At 35.7% G+C, this 17,019-nt stretch overlaps 1 protein-coding gene across 1 annotated transcript in view; it reads right to left on the reverse strand.

The window, feature by feature from the left end:
* Nucleotides 1–17,019, reverse strand: part of LOC103804873 (dedicator of cytokinesis protein 4-like) — a 67,703-nt gene that overhangs the window by 39,097 nt on the left and 11,587 nt on the right. The window contains 6 exon segments of the mRNA XM_009077508.1: nt 1,352–1,437; nt 2,990–3,138; nt 5,027–5,085; nt 5,719–5,819; nt 7,393–7,468; nt 14,877–14,971. Of these exon segments, the coding sequence (XP_009075756.1) occupies nt 1,352–1,437; nt 2,990–3,138; nt 5,027–5,085; nt 5,719–5,819; nt 7,393–7,468; nt 14,877–14,971 (566 nt within the window).

Genomic DNA, 17,019 nt, shown 5'->3' on the forward strand with positions numbered 1-17,019 from the left:
TTAGATTTATAAAAGGCTCTCAACATTTTTCACTGCGTCTTGTCTAACATCCTCCAGTTTAAATCTAACTCAAAACCACACAAAATGAGGAACAATATTTCATACCAATATGCTTTCTTATAGAATTTTAAGTTATTTCAGTGATAGACACACTGATGTATTTTGCACAAGAGAATGCATTTAGACTTCATTTTATAGTTAGAGCTTTTCCCTTAATGACTTATTCTATTACGAAAACAGTGAAATCATCTTGCCTTTTATTATCTTTACTCAGATAATGAAAAACTCATGAATAATTACAATAAAGTTCTGCTTTAGCATACTGTACTGCTGCTTGCCATTATTCATTCAAGTCCATAATAATCTGCCTAATCTCTCTACCCACTGTTGCTTTGGTATGTGATAAATATTTAGGAAATATATTTTGTCAACTCAGTACAACTACAGATTATTATGCATTTGCTATTCATGGACACAGAGACCTGAATGTTGTTCTTTAGGCAAAGACAACAGAGCTAAAACTAATACTTAGAGAAAAAGGTTATATATAAACAGAAAAAGACCATGTATTTAATACTACTGAAGGAAACACAACAGTCTGGAATCCTGAAGAGGAACAATACATACCCTACTAAAATAAATACACCAGAAATAAGTGAAATCTTCCACTTAGGTGGAATTGAGTTCTGACAAACAACAGAGTTCAGTTAGTTATTTTGTGCCTGTACTTTGTGACAAGCATTTGAGTCAGTGGCATAACTTAAAGGCAACTTTAGGGACTTCAAGATTATCACTGGCTTTTCCTATTAGATATAAGTGACATGTCCTTTATTAAAAACCACTAAAAGCTTAACCAGTAATTTAAAGAAGCAAATGAAAAGAAATAATCTTATCAGAATAAACAAAATTGTTTACATCAATCAAGAAATCAACAAGTGGCATTACACAGAGGAGCACAAGTTTCTTGCAATAGAAAATTACTTATTAAATGCTTTTTGCTGAATTCTCATGCCTTGTTTTCAAAGTACTCCATCTGAGTGCCACTTGCAACCGATGCAATTATGAAGCATTTCTTGCTTTTCTGATTTTAAAATTAGTAGGTAAAGAAAGAGAATGTTCTGTGATATAACATATTTAGCCTTTCCCAGTTATAGCTGTATGCAAGAAGTACTGCCAGATTTACACATGCTACACAACACCATGAAATATTTTATTTCTCAGATTTTAAGGAAAAAAAAAGAAAAAAAATGAGATTCACAGCTATTTTAAACATTACTTCTCTACAATGACATTAACATCTGATGCAACCAACGGAACTCAATGAATTAGGGTAAGATAAACAATTACTCACATACTGTTGAAGAGCTCTCGGTATGTTTCGTCACCTTTACCTTCTGACATTAGGCTGTCCAGTTTGTCAATCAGCTTTGCTTCCACCTGCAACATATAAGTGTGGTGTAAACAGCTTCTTTTTCCTTTAATGAGATTAGAGAAAATGAAGGGAAGATCTGGTTTTATGTAAGGGACTTTGCTAAATGCATATTTTAGAATTATTGGTTAATCATGTGATAAGTCACTTCATCTCTTTGAAGGTGTTATCATTCCCAACGTTTGTGGGGCTTTCTTTTTTTTTGGTGGTGGTTTTTTTTTCCTTTGAGGGAGGGAGCTAATTTAAATTGAGCAACGTGACTTTAAAACTACAGGCTGAGTAGCATTTGCTGCTGCTAAGGCAGCTATCTATTTATGGAGTCAGAGGAAAAGCACACAGCCCAAATAAATTGCCTCAGTTCTCACTGCAGGGTTGTAAGCACAAGCCATTTTCTTAGACTCAAGTAAAAATATCATCTTTTCTGACCTGCACCCCCCTCTTTATAAGTAAATATTCATAAATGTCTGTACTGTTCAGAACACTGGGGAGGCTCAGACTTACTTTCCCAACCTTCCTTACCTGCCAGTGTATTTGGTTAGAAATCAAATTTTCTGGATTTATGTATTAACTATCAAAGAAACTTAGAGTACATATCTGGTGGCTAATGACTCTTTCAATGCATATTTTTAAGTGTGTCAATTGTAAAAAAAAAAATAATGGTGATGCTACACGGTGTATTAATATTTCAAACCTCCTTTTTATCAGTAATATATTAGCAACCACAAACCTAGGGGAGAAACCAAGCTGTTGTTAAGATATTTTATTAGAGATACATTTATTACAATTTACATTTAAACCCAAGCTGAAAACACAGAGATGCAGAACAAGTGGATTTTTTTTCCTTCTCACTCCTTGTTAACATTTCTATGGCAATTTTTAACAATAAGCTTATATATTGATACTGAAAAGCTACCTACTTGCATCACATGCACTCCCCTGTTCTTAATAGTTTGTTTGCTGTTTCAGATACAGCTCCCACCCCAAGCATTATGACTGCCTGGGAGTAATCAGAACACTTCTGCTTTCCTTCATTTGAAGCAGCAGGTAGGAGGGCACTGAAAAATGGTTTGAGGCAGCCTGAAAGAACTGAGTGGGAGCTGTGGGAGCAGATGGCACACGTGGTCATTCCTTTCTAGCCCATTAAGAAAGTGTTTGAGCAACAGAAATACTTGGATTCTTATAGAACATTCCTCAGAAGGACCATCTCATCATTTTTCATACTAACAAGAAGGGAAGCTAGTTCAATCCTATCTAACCAGTTGAATCCTACCTAACCAGTAGTCTGTCCTACTGTAAAGCAGAGGTGAAAAACCACCACAACAGCCTTGTTGAAAACAACTGAAATTCTGTTCTTCACTTCAGCAGGCCATAGATTTTATCTGTCTTACATTACTAACACGATAGTATTAATTTGACAATTTCCCTGCAGAAAATAAAAAGGGGTTTCCAAAAGGTATAGTTCTGGTTACCTTCTTCACCCTGAACCACCAATGAGTGGGAATAGGACTCTGAAGTGCTTGAATTTCAGTCCTATTTTATAAACAGCTTCACACAAAGTACCTGTTTAAAGTTGCCACTTCGCCTTTGCTCCCAGTCCATCATGTCATGGAAAATAGGAATCATTACATTCCTCAGGTCTGGCTGAGGAATCAAGGTCACTTCCAGGAAGGGGCCAATCAATGCTGGAATAAAGTGAAGCTTGTGTTCCCCTACAACAAAAATGAACATGAACCCGAATGTGAATTAGGTGTCCTCTGAGTTATCAGCAATCCAAATACTATCTGAAGAATTAAAAAATAGCACTCTGAATATCTATTGACTTTTTCAAAATCCCATGTGCATCACAGCATGGGCTATTTCTTAAGCCCAGAAAGTGAAAGCTGCAGACAACACAAGAGTACAAGGCCGACATAATTTATCAGATTTTATTATGCAATACTGAGTTCAGAAGTGACAGTGGGTTAGCTATATTCCAAGTCAGTTCTCCAGAAGGAGAACAAAGACAGACAAAGCACTCTTTGAGCACTTAATTTACATGTCACAAAACCAGTTTGGTTTCTAAGCTCTATATCCTTGTGTTTACAAAATGGTTAATTTTGGTTGATAATGGTCTGATATTCTGTCCCTATAAAAAAAGAGATGAGTACTTTGATTTTTAACTAGTTTTGCAAGTATAGAAATGGAAATACGTGTTTCGACTGCAGGAAAAGGAGGATGTGACTCAGCTGTTCTCAAAACAACTCACTTTAAAATCACTGCTAAAACATCTTCCATTATCTCACCATATTCTACTCAGGAGAAAACTAAGTTCTTGTTAGAAAAGCTAGAAATGGCATACAGTAGAGACTGACAATTCAGTTTCAGTTTTTCACAAGTAAGACTTCTGATATCTTCAAAACAGAGGGATTATGAATCAGGATACACTGATTTTCCAAGCTGGGATTTAATTTATTTCTAGCCAACCTCTGGATATTCCAGTGGGCAGTCACCTTTACTTGCTTCTCTGTTTGGTGTCTGTGTTTGTGCAAAGGAAATCAGGAATTCCCTTTGCTGGAAACATCCTAGGATGCATATCCATAGGAAAGCAAGGTGACTGTATAAGGATCGAGGCTTATGATGATTGCTCTAAGAATTGTAAAATGCTGTCCAGCATAGCACCAATTATAACAAATATCCTGGCTATACTACTTAATTGGACACATTACCAGATGAGCTCCACATTGTATCCTACAAAACCCATCCCTGCAGAAAGGCATCATGTTTCCCTCCTTGCCTGCACTCCAGGTTTCCATTTAGAAGGAAACAGTGTGTGTCAGGAGATGATGCACACTAAGATGTGCATGCAGGTAGAAGTGGATCCCTGATATACCAGTCTAGAAAAACCCAACACGCATCCACAAAATTTAGAGGGATGCCTTAGAGTGAGCAAGCTATACTAAATACTTTAAAGAAGCAGAATATGCTACACATCAAACACTAACAAGATGTTAATAAGCACCTCACTTTTGATTTTATTTCTAAACAACATTCAACTGCATTTCTCTGATGCTCATAATCACAGTTTGTATAGTTATTGCTTATAAATATAAGTTTATATCCAAGCATGTATTTTTTTCTGTGTTATTCATACAATTAGTCACTGACTTGTTTATGCCTTTGTATTTTAGTGCAACTAGGACTTCAGGGAAGACTTGATGCAAACCCAGCATCTCAGGAGAGCTTCAGAATTAAGATATATGTTTGGTCTTTAAACTGTTTGGCAACAGGACTAAAATTAAGAACACAAGTATATTTCAAGGTATAATAATTCTGCCCAAAAAGGGTAGCACTATCTTTTCTAATTTTCTCTGATGATATTCTTTCAGTTCTCTGTGAAGAAATAGGGATAGGGTCAGACAGGGTACCAAGGCTTAGAAAGTTGAGTTCAGCTGTCAAGAAGGGAACTACTGATGACAAGCCTTTCCCTAAACTTGAATAAAGATTTCATGTGGACATAATTATCAACAACTCCTCTACTACTGGAGTGTATTTAATAGGTGAAGAAATAATAATTGTTTTCCATTTTACAAGCTACCAAAGATGAGTTTAATTACTTACCTAAATTCTGCCACATACTGAAGATTTCACATCCCATTGTTACCCGCATGTCACCATATCTGCAATGTATTAACAAAATAAAGATCATTTAAGAAAATCAAGTTCATATGCCATTCCCTGGCATTGTTAAACGAAATATCTCATTGGTAGTCTATAAAAAAGTACTTTAAAAGTGATAATTTCTTCCAACATTTTGCTCTTTCCATTGTGCCCAGATAAAACCAGATTCCTAAACCCAGCTTTATTTGAAGTGTTGTCAAAATGCTATACATCAGTAACACAGCTGTGAAGCAAAAGCTATTTTTTTGCAGTAATATGCTCTTGTTCTCTCTTTGAGAACAAGCAGTTTTGCTCTAGCTTAAAGAAATATGATTAATTCATAGAGACAACAATGCGGTGCCTGGCAGAAACACCTGAACAAGAGTGAGTCAACTTATGCAAGAACTGGCAATGAGTACTGGCACTGCTACAGCATGGCTATTTTGCTCCCAGTATCTGAACCAGTTTGGGCACTTGTACAAAGGCTATCAGCTCTGAGGAACACACGAAGGGCCAGAACCAACTCTCATTCTAGTTAGTGGACATAATGTTACATTCTCTTTTTGGTGGGCCCTTTTGCAACCTCCCATATCTTGCATTCTGAAAAGTTTTTGATCAATTACAGTTATCCAGAACCTGACAGCAGTACTTACTTTTCTAAAACCTTTTTCTTCTTGGAGGGTGTGAACATCTCCAGTTGTAGACATAATTGGTTTATAAAAATGACAGCAAGAAAAAAGTAGGAATCCCATATCTACAATAAGCATATGACATTTGGTTATTTTATTTTCTCAGTACCACAATTTATGACCACTCAAGATGCAAATTTTCAAATCACAGCATTCATTTCAGTCTCAGCTAATAAATTACACAAACTGATTTTGACTAAGTTTCTTTGCATCCAAATATATTTTTCACCAACCCCATGTTCAGCACAAATACATCTATTTTATGTATACTGCATCGCTTAAATGTAAAAGGTCTAGGGTTACAGATTAGTCTTTTTCATCTCTCCAAATCAGAGAACTTTACTTTTAAAATTTGGTAACATTTTAAAATATATTTAAATAGAAAACAACAAAAAGTTAGCCTTTAAGTCCAAAACCAAAAAGACTCTGACACTTCAAAAGCCATCACATAACAGAACTAATGTTCCCTGTCCATCATATTTTATAATACTATTTGCAGGTCTCAGTTGCTGCAGCCTTCACTGGACAAATGCAAAGCCAGGTTTTATTAAAATATTGCAAATATACAGACGCTTTGTGCACAAGCTTTAGGAATTAGATGTTGAATCTTCTACTTCGAAGATTTAAAGATAACATGAAAATCAAAATACATTAAAATATTAATTATTTTAACCCAATTCTAGATGCTTCATGACAAAAGGAAGAAAAAAGAGTAGAGAGAACCCTGTTCCAGACACTGCAGTTCTGCAGAACAGCAATAACAGTGCTAAGCAAGTTCAAGGAACATAGATGCCTTGTCTACAGGCAATACTTTTATCAGTTTTAGCCTCTAAACTTGTGGAACTTAATAAAGAACAGGCTTCCTCATGTCTAGTCATGCTAAGTAGACAAATCTGCAATCCCATCAATCTATATAACGTGAGTCTGGATTTTCAGAGAAACATCCACAACTCTGCTGCAAGTCAACAGCAGCTCACTGTCTTCTTTAGGAAGGAAATTCTACACTTTTCATGATGAAGCAATTGCACTAATCTCTCTTCACTGGGCAGAATATTCACTCAGGTTTCCATGGGAATGCATCTTTTCAGACATATTCCTAGGTCTTCTCATCTGAATCCTAAAAGCATAATCCATAATTCAGACTATCATAGGTCCCATATCTCACTATATGAGCTACTTACTAACATCTTTAATTACACTCACCATGAAGTGTCATGATTTTGTAATTTTAATTATGCAGCATGTTAATTGGTCTTGAGAGAGGCTACAGAAATGCAAATCTACATTTTTGATAAATTTACATAATTAAAAAAAAAGAACTTTTCTTTCTGTATTAACTCAAAAATAACAGACAAATAATTATACTAGTTTTTATGATCAAAAATTGCTATGCAAAAATCCTGAATAAGTAATCTAACACAGAGGCTGAAATAACAAAAAGAAAAATAAGAATAAATTAAAACAACTCACAGCACTTATGATTTTTAAGACAATCCTGTATTTAAGAAAAATCTTGATCTCTGAGCACTTGAATTGCTGATTTAGCACATGTTCTAGCTGTTTGGATGCTGGAACTAAGTTTAATAACCACCAAGCCACAGGATGATGCAGCATCTACCATATGCACATTTACTCTACCTTGTAATCAAAGTTTTCATTTAAGAAGTTTTTACGAAGGGCATCCGAAAGATACAAGACTGTAGTAATGATCACACTGGGAAGAAAAAATAAAAAAGACAGAAGTTTTCATTAAGTGGACAATTTTCCAACTTATGGTGGCATTAAATATTACATTTTCAACACACACAAACATCTGACTACTAACAGCACCTATTGTCAGAAAACATGCATATTAAGGAAAAGATAATACAAAAAAAGTGTCCTGTAAGAATGTGTACTGAAAACAGACCTTCTGTATAGAAGAATATAAATGATCAAGACAAACCATAAAATTTTATTCTACAAACAATTTTTATATCAGATTTAATACACACTTTATCCTAACACCATTAATACAAACAGTTGTGCAATTCGCTGAATTGCACAACAAATGAAAATATCTGCATATAGATTACAAATATAAAATAGCTAGTAATTACCAATATTCAATATTGATAGCCCTATGGACAAAGAGTCTTTTTAATTACAATAGATAAATGCTAAACTGCATGAGCTCTGAGAGAAAGATTTGCTTCTAAAGATCTCTGTGCTGTATGTTGTAAACAGCCATACATTACCCTACATTGACACCTGCCTGAATCATAGTAGTCTCTCTTAAATAAATATATACAACCAAAATCCTTTCACAGTGGATGTCATGACAGGTCAATGACAGCTTTGCTCATTGTAGCCACCAAGTTTGGTAATCGACAGGAATAGAACATCCTTAAAGATTATTGAAATTTATCTAATTTCAGTGACTCAATCCTTAAGGTAACCTCTGTATCACCCTTGTCTATCAACATATTTTGTTAAACCAAAAACCCATATTAAGCATTACATTCTTTTGGATGCTTACGGGGGAGAAAAAAAAGATAAACACAGAATGATCTTTTTGCTGTTATACTCATTTGTTTTGCAACAATGAACTATTTCAATATGTGAGAAAAAGGTTATATCTACACATTTCATTTAATTACCATCTGTCTCCTATTAATACATCTAGTTCTTTGAACATAATTCTTGACCTGTATGCTGTTACAAGGCTAAAATGGTATTTCTTTCCAGACTTTGGACTTCTTTTTTTTTTACTACTTTTTGCAATGCATTCAGGACAAAAATTTATTAAATATAATAACAGCAATATATATATATTTTTAAGGGTATGATATTTTTAATCTTCACAACATTATAGACTTATATGTTAACCAGCCCACCTAGGAGATAAATTGTATTTATCTTCTGGCACTTTTGACAGTTTTCACATTTCTAAATTTAAAAAATGGCTATGTACAATTTAGCATATTAGTAGTTCAAATGTTTGCTTCTATCTCTCTACTTTTAAAATTACTGTTCCTGCCAAATTTTACCTTCTGGTTTGATGTGCCTGAACACCTGTAACAGCCAATTCGGAGACTGTTTTTAGAACACTTCTTAAGTCTCAAGTTTCATTTGTCCCTAGTTCCATTGCTCAAATGTCATTTTCATACATATTATTTTCTCAGTAGTTGTAGCTCTTCTATCCAAGGAGAATTCCATGTTTAGCACTCATTTCTATAGTTTACCCCACTTTTTCACCAATGGGGATTTACAGCCTGTGTACAGCACTCGCTGTTGCAGCACAGAAAACAAAGTCAAACAGTAACAAAATGCAATATAAGCAAAGCTAAGAATCAAGGCATGGATAAGAATGCAGCCCTGCCATTCTTGCTGTTGTGCATGACTTAACTTATAGCCCATGTGTTCCATAAAATGGAAATAGTTTGCATATTTCAGGAAGATATTCTGATAGAAAAGGGCAGTTCCTCAGAACTATTGCTATGTAAAACTGCTACTTAAGTCCAAAGTATAAATCCCTGAAAAATTGTACTTGAGAAAATTCCACAAGATCTCAAGAACCGTAACCATACTGCCAAGTTTACATTACATAGTTCTATTTATGTCTGAGACAATTCTTTTCTTGCTAATTCCTTCCATGGCAGGTGAAACTGAAGACAAAGATCTGTTTTGATTCTTATGAGAAAGTGAATCAAGTAGAAATCTTAAATTAAATTTTTAGAATATTTTTTCCAGAATTTTCCTGAGGTAACAATAATTTCAATGGAAGTATTTCTTGCCATAGGGAACTTAGCTCAGGCTTTATTTATTTGGTAAGCTAAGGATATGATATGGATTAGTTAACAAAATGTGGTCTGTAGCATGAGGCCATCAATGTTGTGGATAAAAACCTCAAAACACCAGACTGAACATAAGAAAGATGAAGACATTGACCATCAATGTTGTGGATAAAAGCCTCAAAACACCAAACTGAACATAAGAAAGATGAAGACATTGGTTTTGACCCACAATCTGTTATTCTAAATCTACGACAGGTAGGAGAGAAAACATGGCTAAGCTTGGGGGAGCTCTTTCCTCTTTTGGTATAAATAATGTATGTTTTACTAAAAAAAGCAAAAAATTAACAAAGCAGACACAGCAGCCAGAGGACAGATGGACAGCTACCTGATCTGGTACAGTCCTCAGAGTCCAAGCCACTTCCCAGCCAACAATTTCCAAAAAACAACAATATTTATTTGAAATCTATTTGAGTATCAAACCATAAACCACTGAGTTTTTGACAAGATTTGCTTTTCTTTCTCTTACCACCTGCCACATATTTGTTTAGAATCACTGACTGCTTGACAGGAGCAAAATCTCTGCTTTTAACTACTAAATTATTCTGGGCCTCATACACTGGACACTAACCTAGGGTCTAGTCAGGCCATTGTTGATGGAGTGGCTTTTCTATCAAATTTTCAGAGCAAACCATTCTTCAATAAGCTGTTTGAAAAATCCACAAGTTCAACAGGTTGAACAGGCAGGGTTTGCTGCCTTAGTTATGCTCTGGCAATCTAGCTCTTGTCTCGGCAGCCAGTGGTAGGAAATCAAAGCTTTCCTTTTCCATGCTGGTATTGGACACATACACATTAGCTTCTCATTCCATCCTTTGCTATTTCACAGTGAAATATCTTCACGAACACAGAGAAAAAAGTTTCTTTCATATTTCATAAAGGAATGAAATAAATCTCAAATCAGATATTTGCATATGCATCTATTGTTATATATGTTTATAGACTTATTGATACATGCATACCTATGTGTATATATATGCTTTTCATGACAGACTGAATGCCAGATTCAGTTGTTAGCAATAGTTTGTATTACATAAAAGCAAAAATGTTGTGAGCAACACTGTGTATTACATAATAGCAAGAATTTTTGTTCATTGTAGGAGTCTCAGACTCCCACACCATGGAAGCTAACAGGATCCTTCAAAGCAGCCATAATGATGAAACTAATGCTAATTCAATGTCTTCCTTTACTGTGTGTTCCATTTATGTTATTTTTTTAAAAAAAAGTAATAATTTATGCCAGTCATTGCTGAATTTGATAACCAAAAGGATTCTCTGCTTCAAGTCCCTATGCCCAATTGTCAATAGATATAGTTGGAGTTTTAGTATAAACAACATACTATGTAAACCTTACTTTACAGATCAATTATTTTACTATAAATAATACTATTCATATGGCCATCTTGTATGTTTATAAAATTCAAATTGAGGATTGGATGACTTGGCACCTCTACCATTCAGCAAAATAGTTAACTACACAGAGTTCTTGAAAATTAAAGCTTCCTGCATACTGAGTGCAGTGGAAAATTAGTTCTTTGTTCAATAATACATAAGCATAGTATGTTATGAATATCAAACTTTTGCTCAGCAGGTCATAAAAACTCCTTTGCTCCCCAACTGCCTCCTCAGTTGTTAATGAAACATGACATACCTGGAGTTCAGCTGAGTCTGTTAAATACTCTCAAAAGATACCAGTCAATTTAAGCATTAGCTAACTCATTCTTTTCCTAACCTTATGGTAACTGAAGCAAGTGACCATTACACAGTGATTTCCAGTTGAGAGGGACACTGTGAAGGTCTTCTCCAGAAGCTTCAATTTTAGTCAGGCGTATTTTGTTATAAAATTTTGTATTCCTCTCTGGCGCTAGGCAACGGATTCAGACATCTTCCTATATTATGTGGTGCTCATTTGCAGTTACAAATAGAAGCTTTGCATAGAGGGCCATCAAGCTAGCTTACTACCTACTTGATGCAAAGAAAGTCTATTCCCAGAATGAAAGAAATTAAAACTATATTTTCCAAAGTATATATAAAACCATATTCTGTCACTCAGTAATAACATCCATATTAGAAATACCAGATAACCATAAGTATTTTGCTTTGCTAAATGTATGCTGATTAGCTCACAAAATATATTACATCATTATGAAGCTTTAAATAGTTATTTTCTCTCTCATTGCTCGACCCCTAGAAGCTCATATACATTAAGCAATTTTTTGCCTATCCTTCTCCTTCCATCACAGAACACAAGTCAAAAAATCTATTTCTCTGCTTTAGTGCTAAGTCTGCCTTTTTTAAATGTTATTTTATTTCACAAATTTTAGAAGTCACTTGGTAGTTTATAATGCTGGCCATTAATACTTTCTCATGTTGGGCATGGAGACATTCAGAATTATAGATCACATGTGTGTCATCATGAAGTATCTTAATTTCTTTGTAGCTACAGACTTGTCTTCTTGAGCTCACAGTATCTTCTGTGGTTTTTGCTGGCTTTTTAAAATCCCAGACAGCATCCAAGTGTCAAATGCTACATAATTACTGAAAACACTTCAATGAGAAAGAAAAAAATCCCACCTAGAAGCCAGGGGGCAGCAATATTTTTATATGCAAATACTGCATACTGTAACAATTATGGCATTTTAAGACCTAAAAATCTTTCAGGTAATTGCAGTTCTGCATATATAAACAAGAGAAAAAACGAATTATTTTTTCCCCTCCAGGAAAAGCTTATTACCTGATTATATTCTTGGCTAGGACTCATCTCTTCCCTAGGCACAGACAGTCTAAATCTCTCTTCCTGTAAATACCAGACAGCTTGAATTTTTATAACACTCTAGGGACAGGGGAGAGAAAAGGCAGTGCTGCTGGTGATGTGACTGCAGTGTTGCACCCAAGACACACACTGCCTTCAGATTAGCTACTGTCTCTCAGGTGGAAGCCCAGATAGGTGAGAAGGTGGCCATCTGACATGGGAAACACAACAGTTGTTTTATTCTTGGGAAGCAGGAGTTAGGAAAGACCCAGACTGTTAATGGATTACTTGATTCTGCTTGTAACAAGATGAGCTAGACCTTCTAGCTTTTCCTTTTAGACATGAACAGAGCAAGGAGTTCAAGAAGTTTTGCCTTCAGTCCTGAACAGTCTCAGAGCATTGGAAGCACTCTGGCACACGGAGCAAAACTCAAGAAGAACAGCTCACAATCACTTCTGTCTGTGGGGCAGGCTGTGCCCTAATTTTTTATCCTGACTCTAGGCTCTTCTCTTTGCACTTAAGGATTTTGGGCTGAGACAATTCTAGCAAAGCTACTACTTTGACTCTGTGCTTTGGAACACCTCAAGGAAGCTGAAGGAAGGCAGTCACTGCCATGGCAGTGGGCAACACAAAGGATGAAGCTCCCATTTTCTCAGAAACAGCTCTTGTAAAACTAGTGCTCTGCAGATGAGAAGAAAACAGCAGTGGATTTTCCTTTCTGCTGCCTCAAAAAGGAACAGAATCTAAGCCATAAACACATAACACAGGAATAAAGAGTCTTCAGTTCACACCACACATTTGAGCACACCTGGCCAACCCACTGTTTCATAGGAAACCTGCATTTCCTCCACAAAGGAACAAATGCCTAGTGAAGCAATTATCAAATGCTGAATTGGTAAAGATGTGTGTACATCCCACATGCTGGCAGTAGTGCTTATGCAACTCTGTGTTACCAGGATCAGTTAGCCAATCTGCTTAGCTTCTCATGGCCAAGTCCCACAAGCAGTTATTGTCAACTTCTGCCTATCTTCTTTGCCTGAAAGAACTGGATAGAGTCACCTACTAGATGGTCAGAAACAACATCACATGGATTGATAAAAGGAGATGTGTGATGGTAACTAAAATACTGGTGCAGATATATATACTCCTTTTGCAGAACTTGGTATCATTATCTTTAGCATAACGGAACATCACCAGCCAAGAAACACGTGCCAAGGTCGTTCCTAAATCTTAGTTCTGTACGTGTCATCTGTTGCAAAGCCATCTGCCAAGCCAGCTGTTTCTGGAATATATAACAATTTCTTACATTATGTATTTAGTCTAAAAGTTCCTATGTTTTTTCCATCTTTCTTGTGTTTCTCAATTTATCTTTTAAGCATGATTACCAGATGCAGGCTGATATCAGATGTATCTTATTTAATATCATACACAGAAAGCAAATGATTATGTCAATTCTTTAATTAGCAACTTTTTTTCTGGAAACCAAACTTAGCAAGATTAGCAACACTAAATGAGGTAAAAAAAGTGAACAAAAACTGTTGGTTTTTTCAAGTCATGACAAAATTTGAACAAACACTACTATGCTTTCATATTCACACACACATAATAAATATAGATCATGAACACAAGTGTTGTTAAATTTAATTGTACAGAAAACATTGCTACTAGTAGTCCATACAGCACCATGAATTAAATTCTCCTTGGAGCCAGCAGGCACAACACAGACCAAAACCCAATTTCCATCAGGCATTGCAATACATATCACAAAAGTTTAAGTCAACCCTACATTGTGAATTCCTAGGTCTGCCCAACACAACCCCCTTCCTCTGCTGACATTGATGTTTGTATAATTGTGTTGACTGTTCAGCTGCCTTATCTGATCTAAAGCTAAGCCTGCAGAAAGGATAGGTGGTGATACAGGTGAAATAAAATTCAATAGTTTCAGACCCATTGTAATTACTTCTTAGAATTGCTGGGAACCTGTTTCCAGCCTGAGCAGAGAAATGGCCGAAAGGCAGGTTAGATCTGAGATCTCCCTCCCCAGTGCTTAGAGCCCTGTACATCATTTCCTGATTTGCGAGTTTTAATTTGTGATTTTTCTGACAAATACTAAATGAACAAACATGCAAAAACATCGTTAATGATATTACGGCAGATAATTTCTTCTTGAGAGCAAACAGATCTTTACTAACTCAGCATTTCAACAAACAGATTTGAAATGAAATTCTGTTGAGACTTATCATTTGCTACTTGGAAAACAAAGCTGTTGATGCTTAGCAGCTTCATTCTGTGAAAGTGTTTCTGAGTTGCCAGTTATATGTGCTTACTAAAATTCACAACAGAAAGAGGTACAGATTATATTATAAATCTGTAGTGTAAAACAAGTCTAGAGATTTCAAATCTTGAACTAAAAAATGAAAATCTGCAGCCAGCATTATGAAATATATATTGAATTTTTATTACATACAGCAAAAAACTTTATTTTTGCCATGATCTGTGCATATTGCCCATATTTTTTATCAACTTTAAAAATGCCTTACTTGTTTGCAACCAAACGCATCACTGTCCAGTCTTTTGGAAACATCTCTGGTCGTATGAGTATCCGAAATACAGTGAAAATCTGCAGCAGGAAATCCTTTGGAAGGAAAAGAAGCAGTCATATGTCTTTGCTGCTTTAAAAAGAGCAGTGAGGTTAAAAATATTTTAATCAGAGAAAAAAAATCACTCTAGAAATAGCAGAATTGCATTTATTTTCAACATAGATACACCTTTGAATGTTTCTATTTTTATTCCCCAAGAAAGCTTCAATAATTATTTAATCCATTCTTCTTAAAAGGAGGAGAATAATATAATGTGCCATGTTATTGACAGCCATGCATAAGAGAAATGTCAAAGATGCATTTGGTTTCCACCCATACACTTCCAGAAATGCAATCTTGAGAATAATTTGCAAATCAAAAACGCATCTAAAAACACAAGAAAGTTCAGAATATCTCCTTAATCACGCCAGGTTCTCGTCACTTTTGAGATTAATACTAAAAGGAGCATTATTTGATGGAAAAGAGAGAGTGTAAGGACAATGTTATCACTGCACTGGTAAAGACCAGTGACTCCAGTAGTGATGCCCAGGCCCCCTAAGAGGTATTGCAGCTGGCTGCCCATGTGCAGGTCACTTAACCATTCTGCTTCACTTGCTGAATCTCTAAGACCACTGAACACATGAGTTACTCTGAATGCAGAAAGACACTACTTGAATGCTTTTCACATTTTCCCCTCCTATGTCATTTAACTCACTGAAAAATAACTAAACTATTCCTCTCAGCACATGGGTTTCAGTTTTTCTTTTCACAAATAAAACTATCAACAAGGGTAGTAATTCTAATGGGCCATCTTGATTGTGTATAGTACTACCAGTATTCTCTTAGTAAGAAAAGGGAGGTTTTGACAACATGAAGAGCATGAAGCAAGTCGTATAAACATGTCAAACAGAATCAGTGCAGTACTTGACCTTGAATTGTTTGGTATTGATTCTGCACACATCACTTGTAGAGAGTTAGCCCAAAACAGAGATGGGATGAAGACACAGCCAAGGAATACAAAACAATTTTGCACACCAAAATATATTCTCAAGTGCATTTATCAAAGAGTAGATGACAGGCATTGCACAACAGATGTCTTTCATTAGAGAATCACTTAAAGGGGGATGAATGCAGGCACTGGGAAAGACAGATGAGATCCCCACACTCACTCCCTAGAGAGGATTACATAAAAGAGACCTGTTTTCTGATCAAAGATGCCCAAATATTATCTGTATTAAAGAGTATAAACCATAGTCACTGCAGTTAACGTGCTGTTTGAATGCAGGTGACCAGCTTTACCGACAAACAAACACCTCTACAAGCAACACCTTTATTCCACACCATTTTTCTATAGGTTTGCACCTTGTACTTAAATGTCAACACTTCTGCCTGCCTTTTTTTTTTTTTTTAGAGGTTACTTCCCTTTCCTGCAGTAATGCCTGCAGCTCTGTGCCATAATCCAACAACATGGCAATGCATTGAATGTTGCTGCATGTCACCTCACAGTGTTCCAAATTCTCCCAATATTCCATTTTTATTCTGTCTGTTGTCCAGACACAATACATGTTGCTGCTGTTAGGGGTCTAACTAACAGACTACTGACCTGAAGAGGCCAAATGGGTGTTGTTGGGAAACCACACAGTGGTTTGAAGAGTTAAAACCCAAGGGCTGCATGAGGTATATGTGGCTTTGAGACCCACAGGCCATAGGCAAAACCTGCTGAGTTTCAGCAGCTTGTTCAAAGGTCATGAAGAGAATAATAGCAGACAGAGAGGAAGACCATATATAATCAATTTCTTTGGGTAACAGGGATAAAACAGAATACATCTTTTATTCCAAGCAAACTTTAAAACAAAGCAAATGTAGACACTGACATTAAAATCTGAAACATTAACACCAGGCTAATTATTTCTAATTTTAAGAGAAAAAATGCAGAAAATTGTGTCATCAATGTAGTCACTAGTGATATTAGATGCAAAACATAGATTTAGTAACAGATTTTAACATTTAAAAGACATTTTTGCCGGTAGTGTAAGTGAACTAACATTTGGTTGGTGGAATATAGATATAAATTAATGTCTCATATGCCTTCTATCTTAACAGA

This window comes from Acanthisitta chloris, unplaced genomic scaffold (genome assembly GCF_000695815.1).
Source record: "Acanthisitta chloris isolate BGI_N310 unplaced genomic scaffold, ASM69581v1 scaffold15556, whole genome shotgun sequence".
NCBI classification, from domain to species: domain Eukaryota; kingdom Metazoa; phylum Chordata; class Aves; order Passeriformes; family Acanthisittidae; genus Acanthisitta; species Acanthisitta chloris.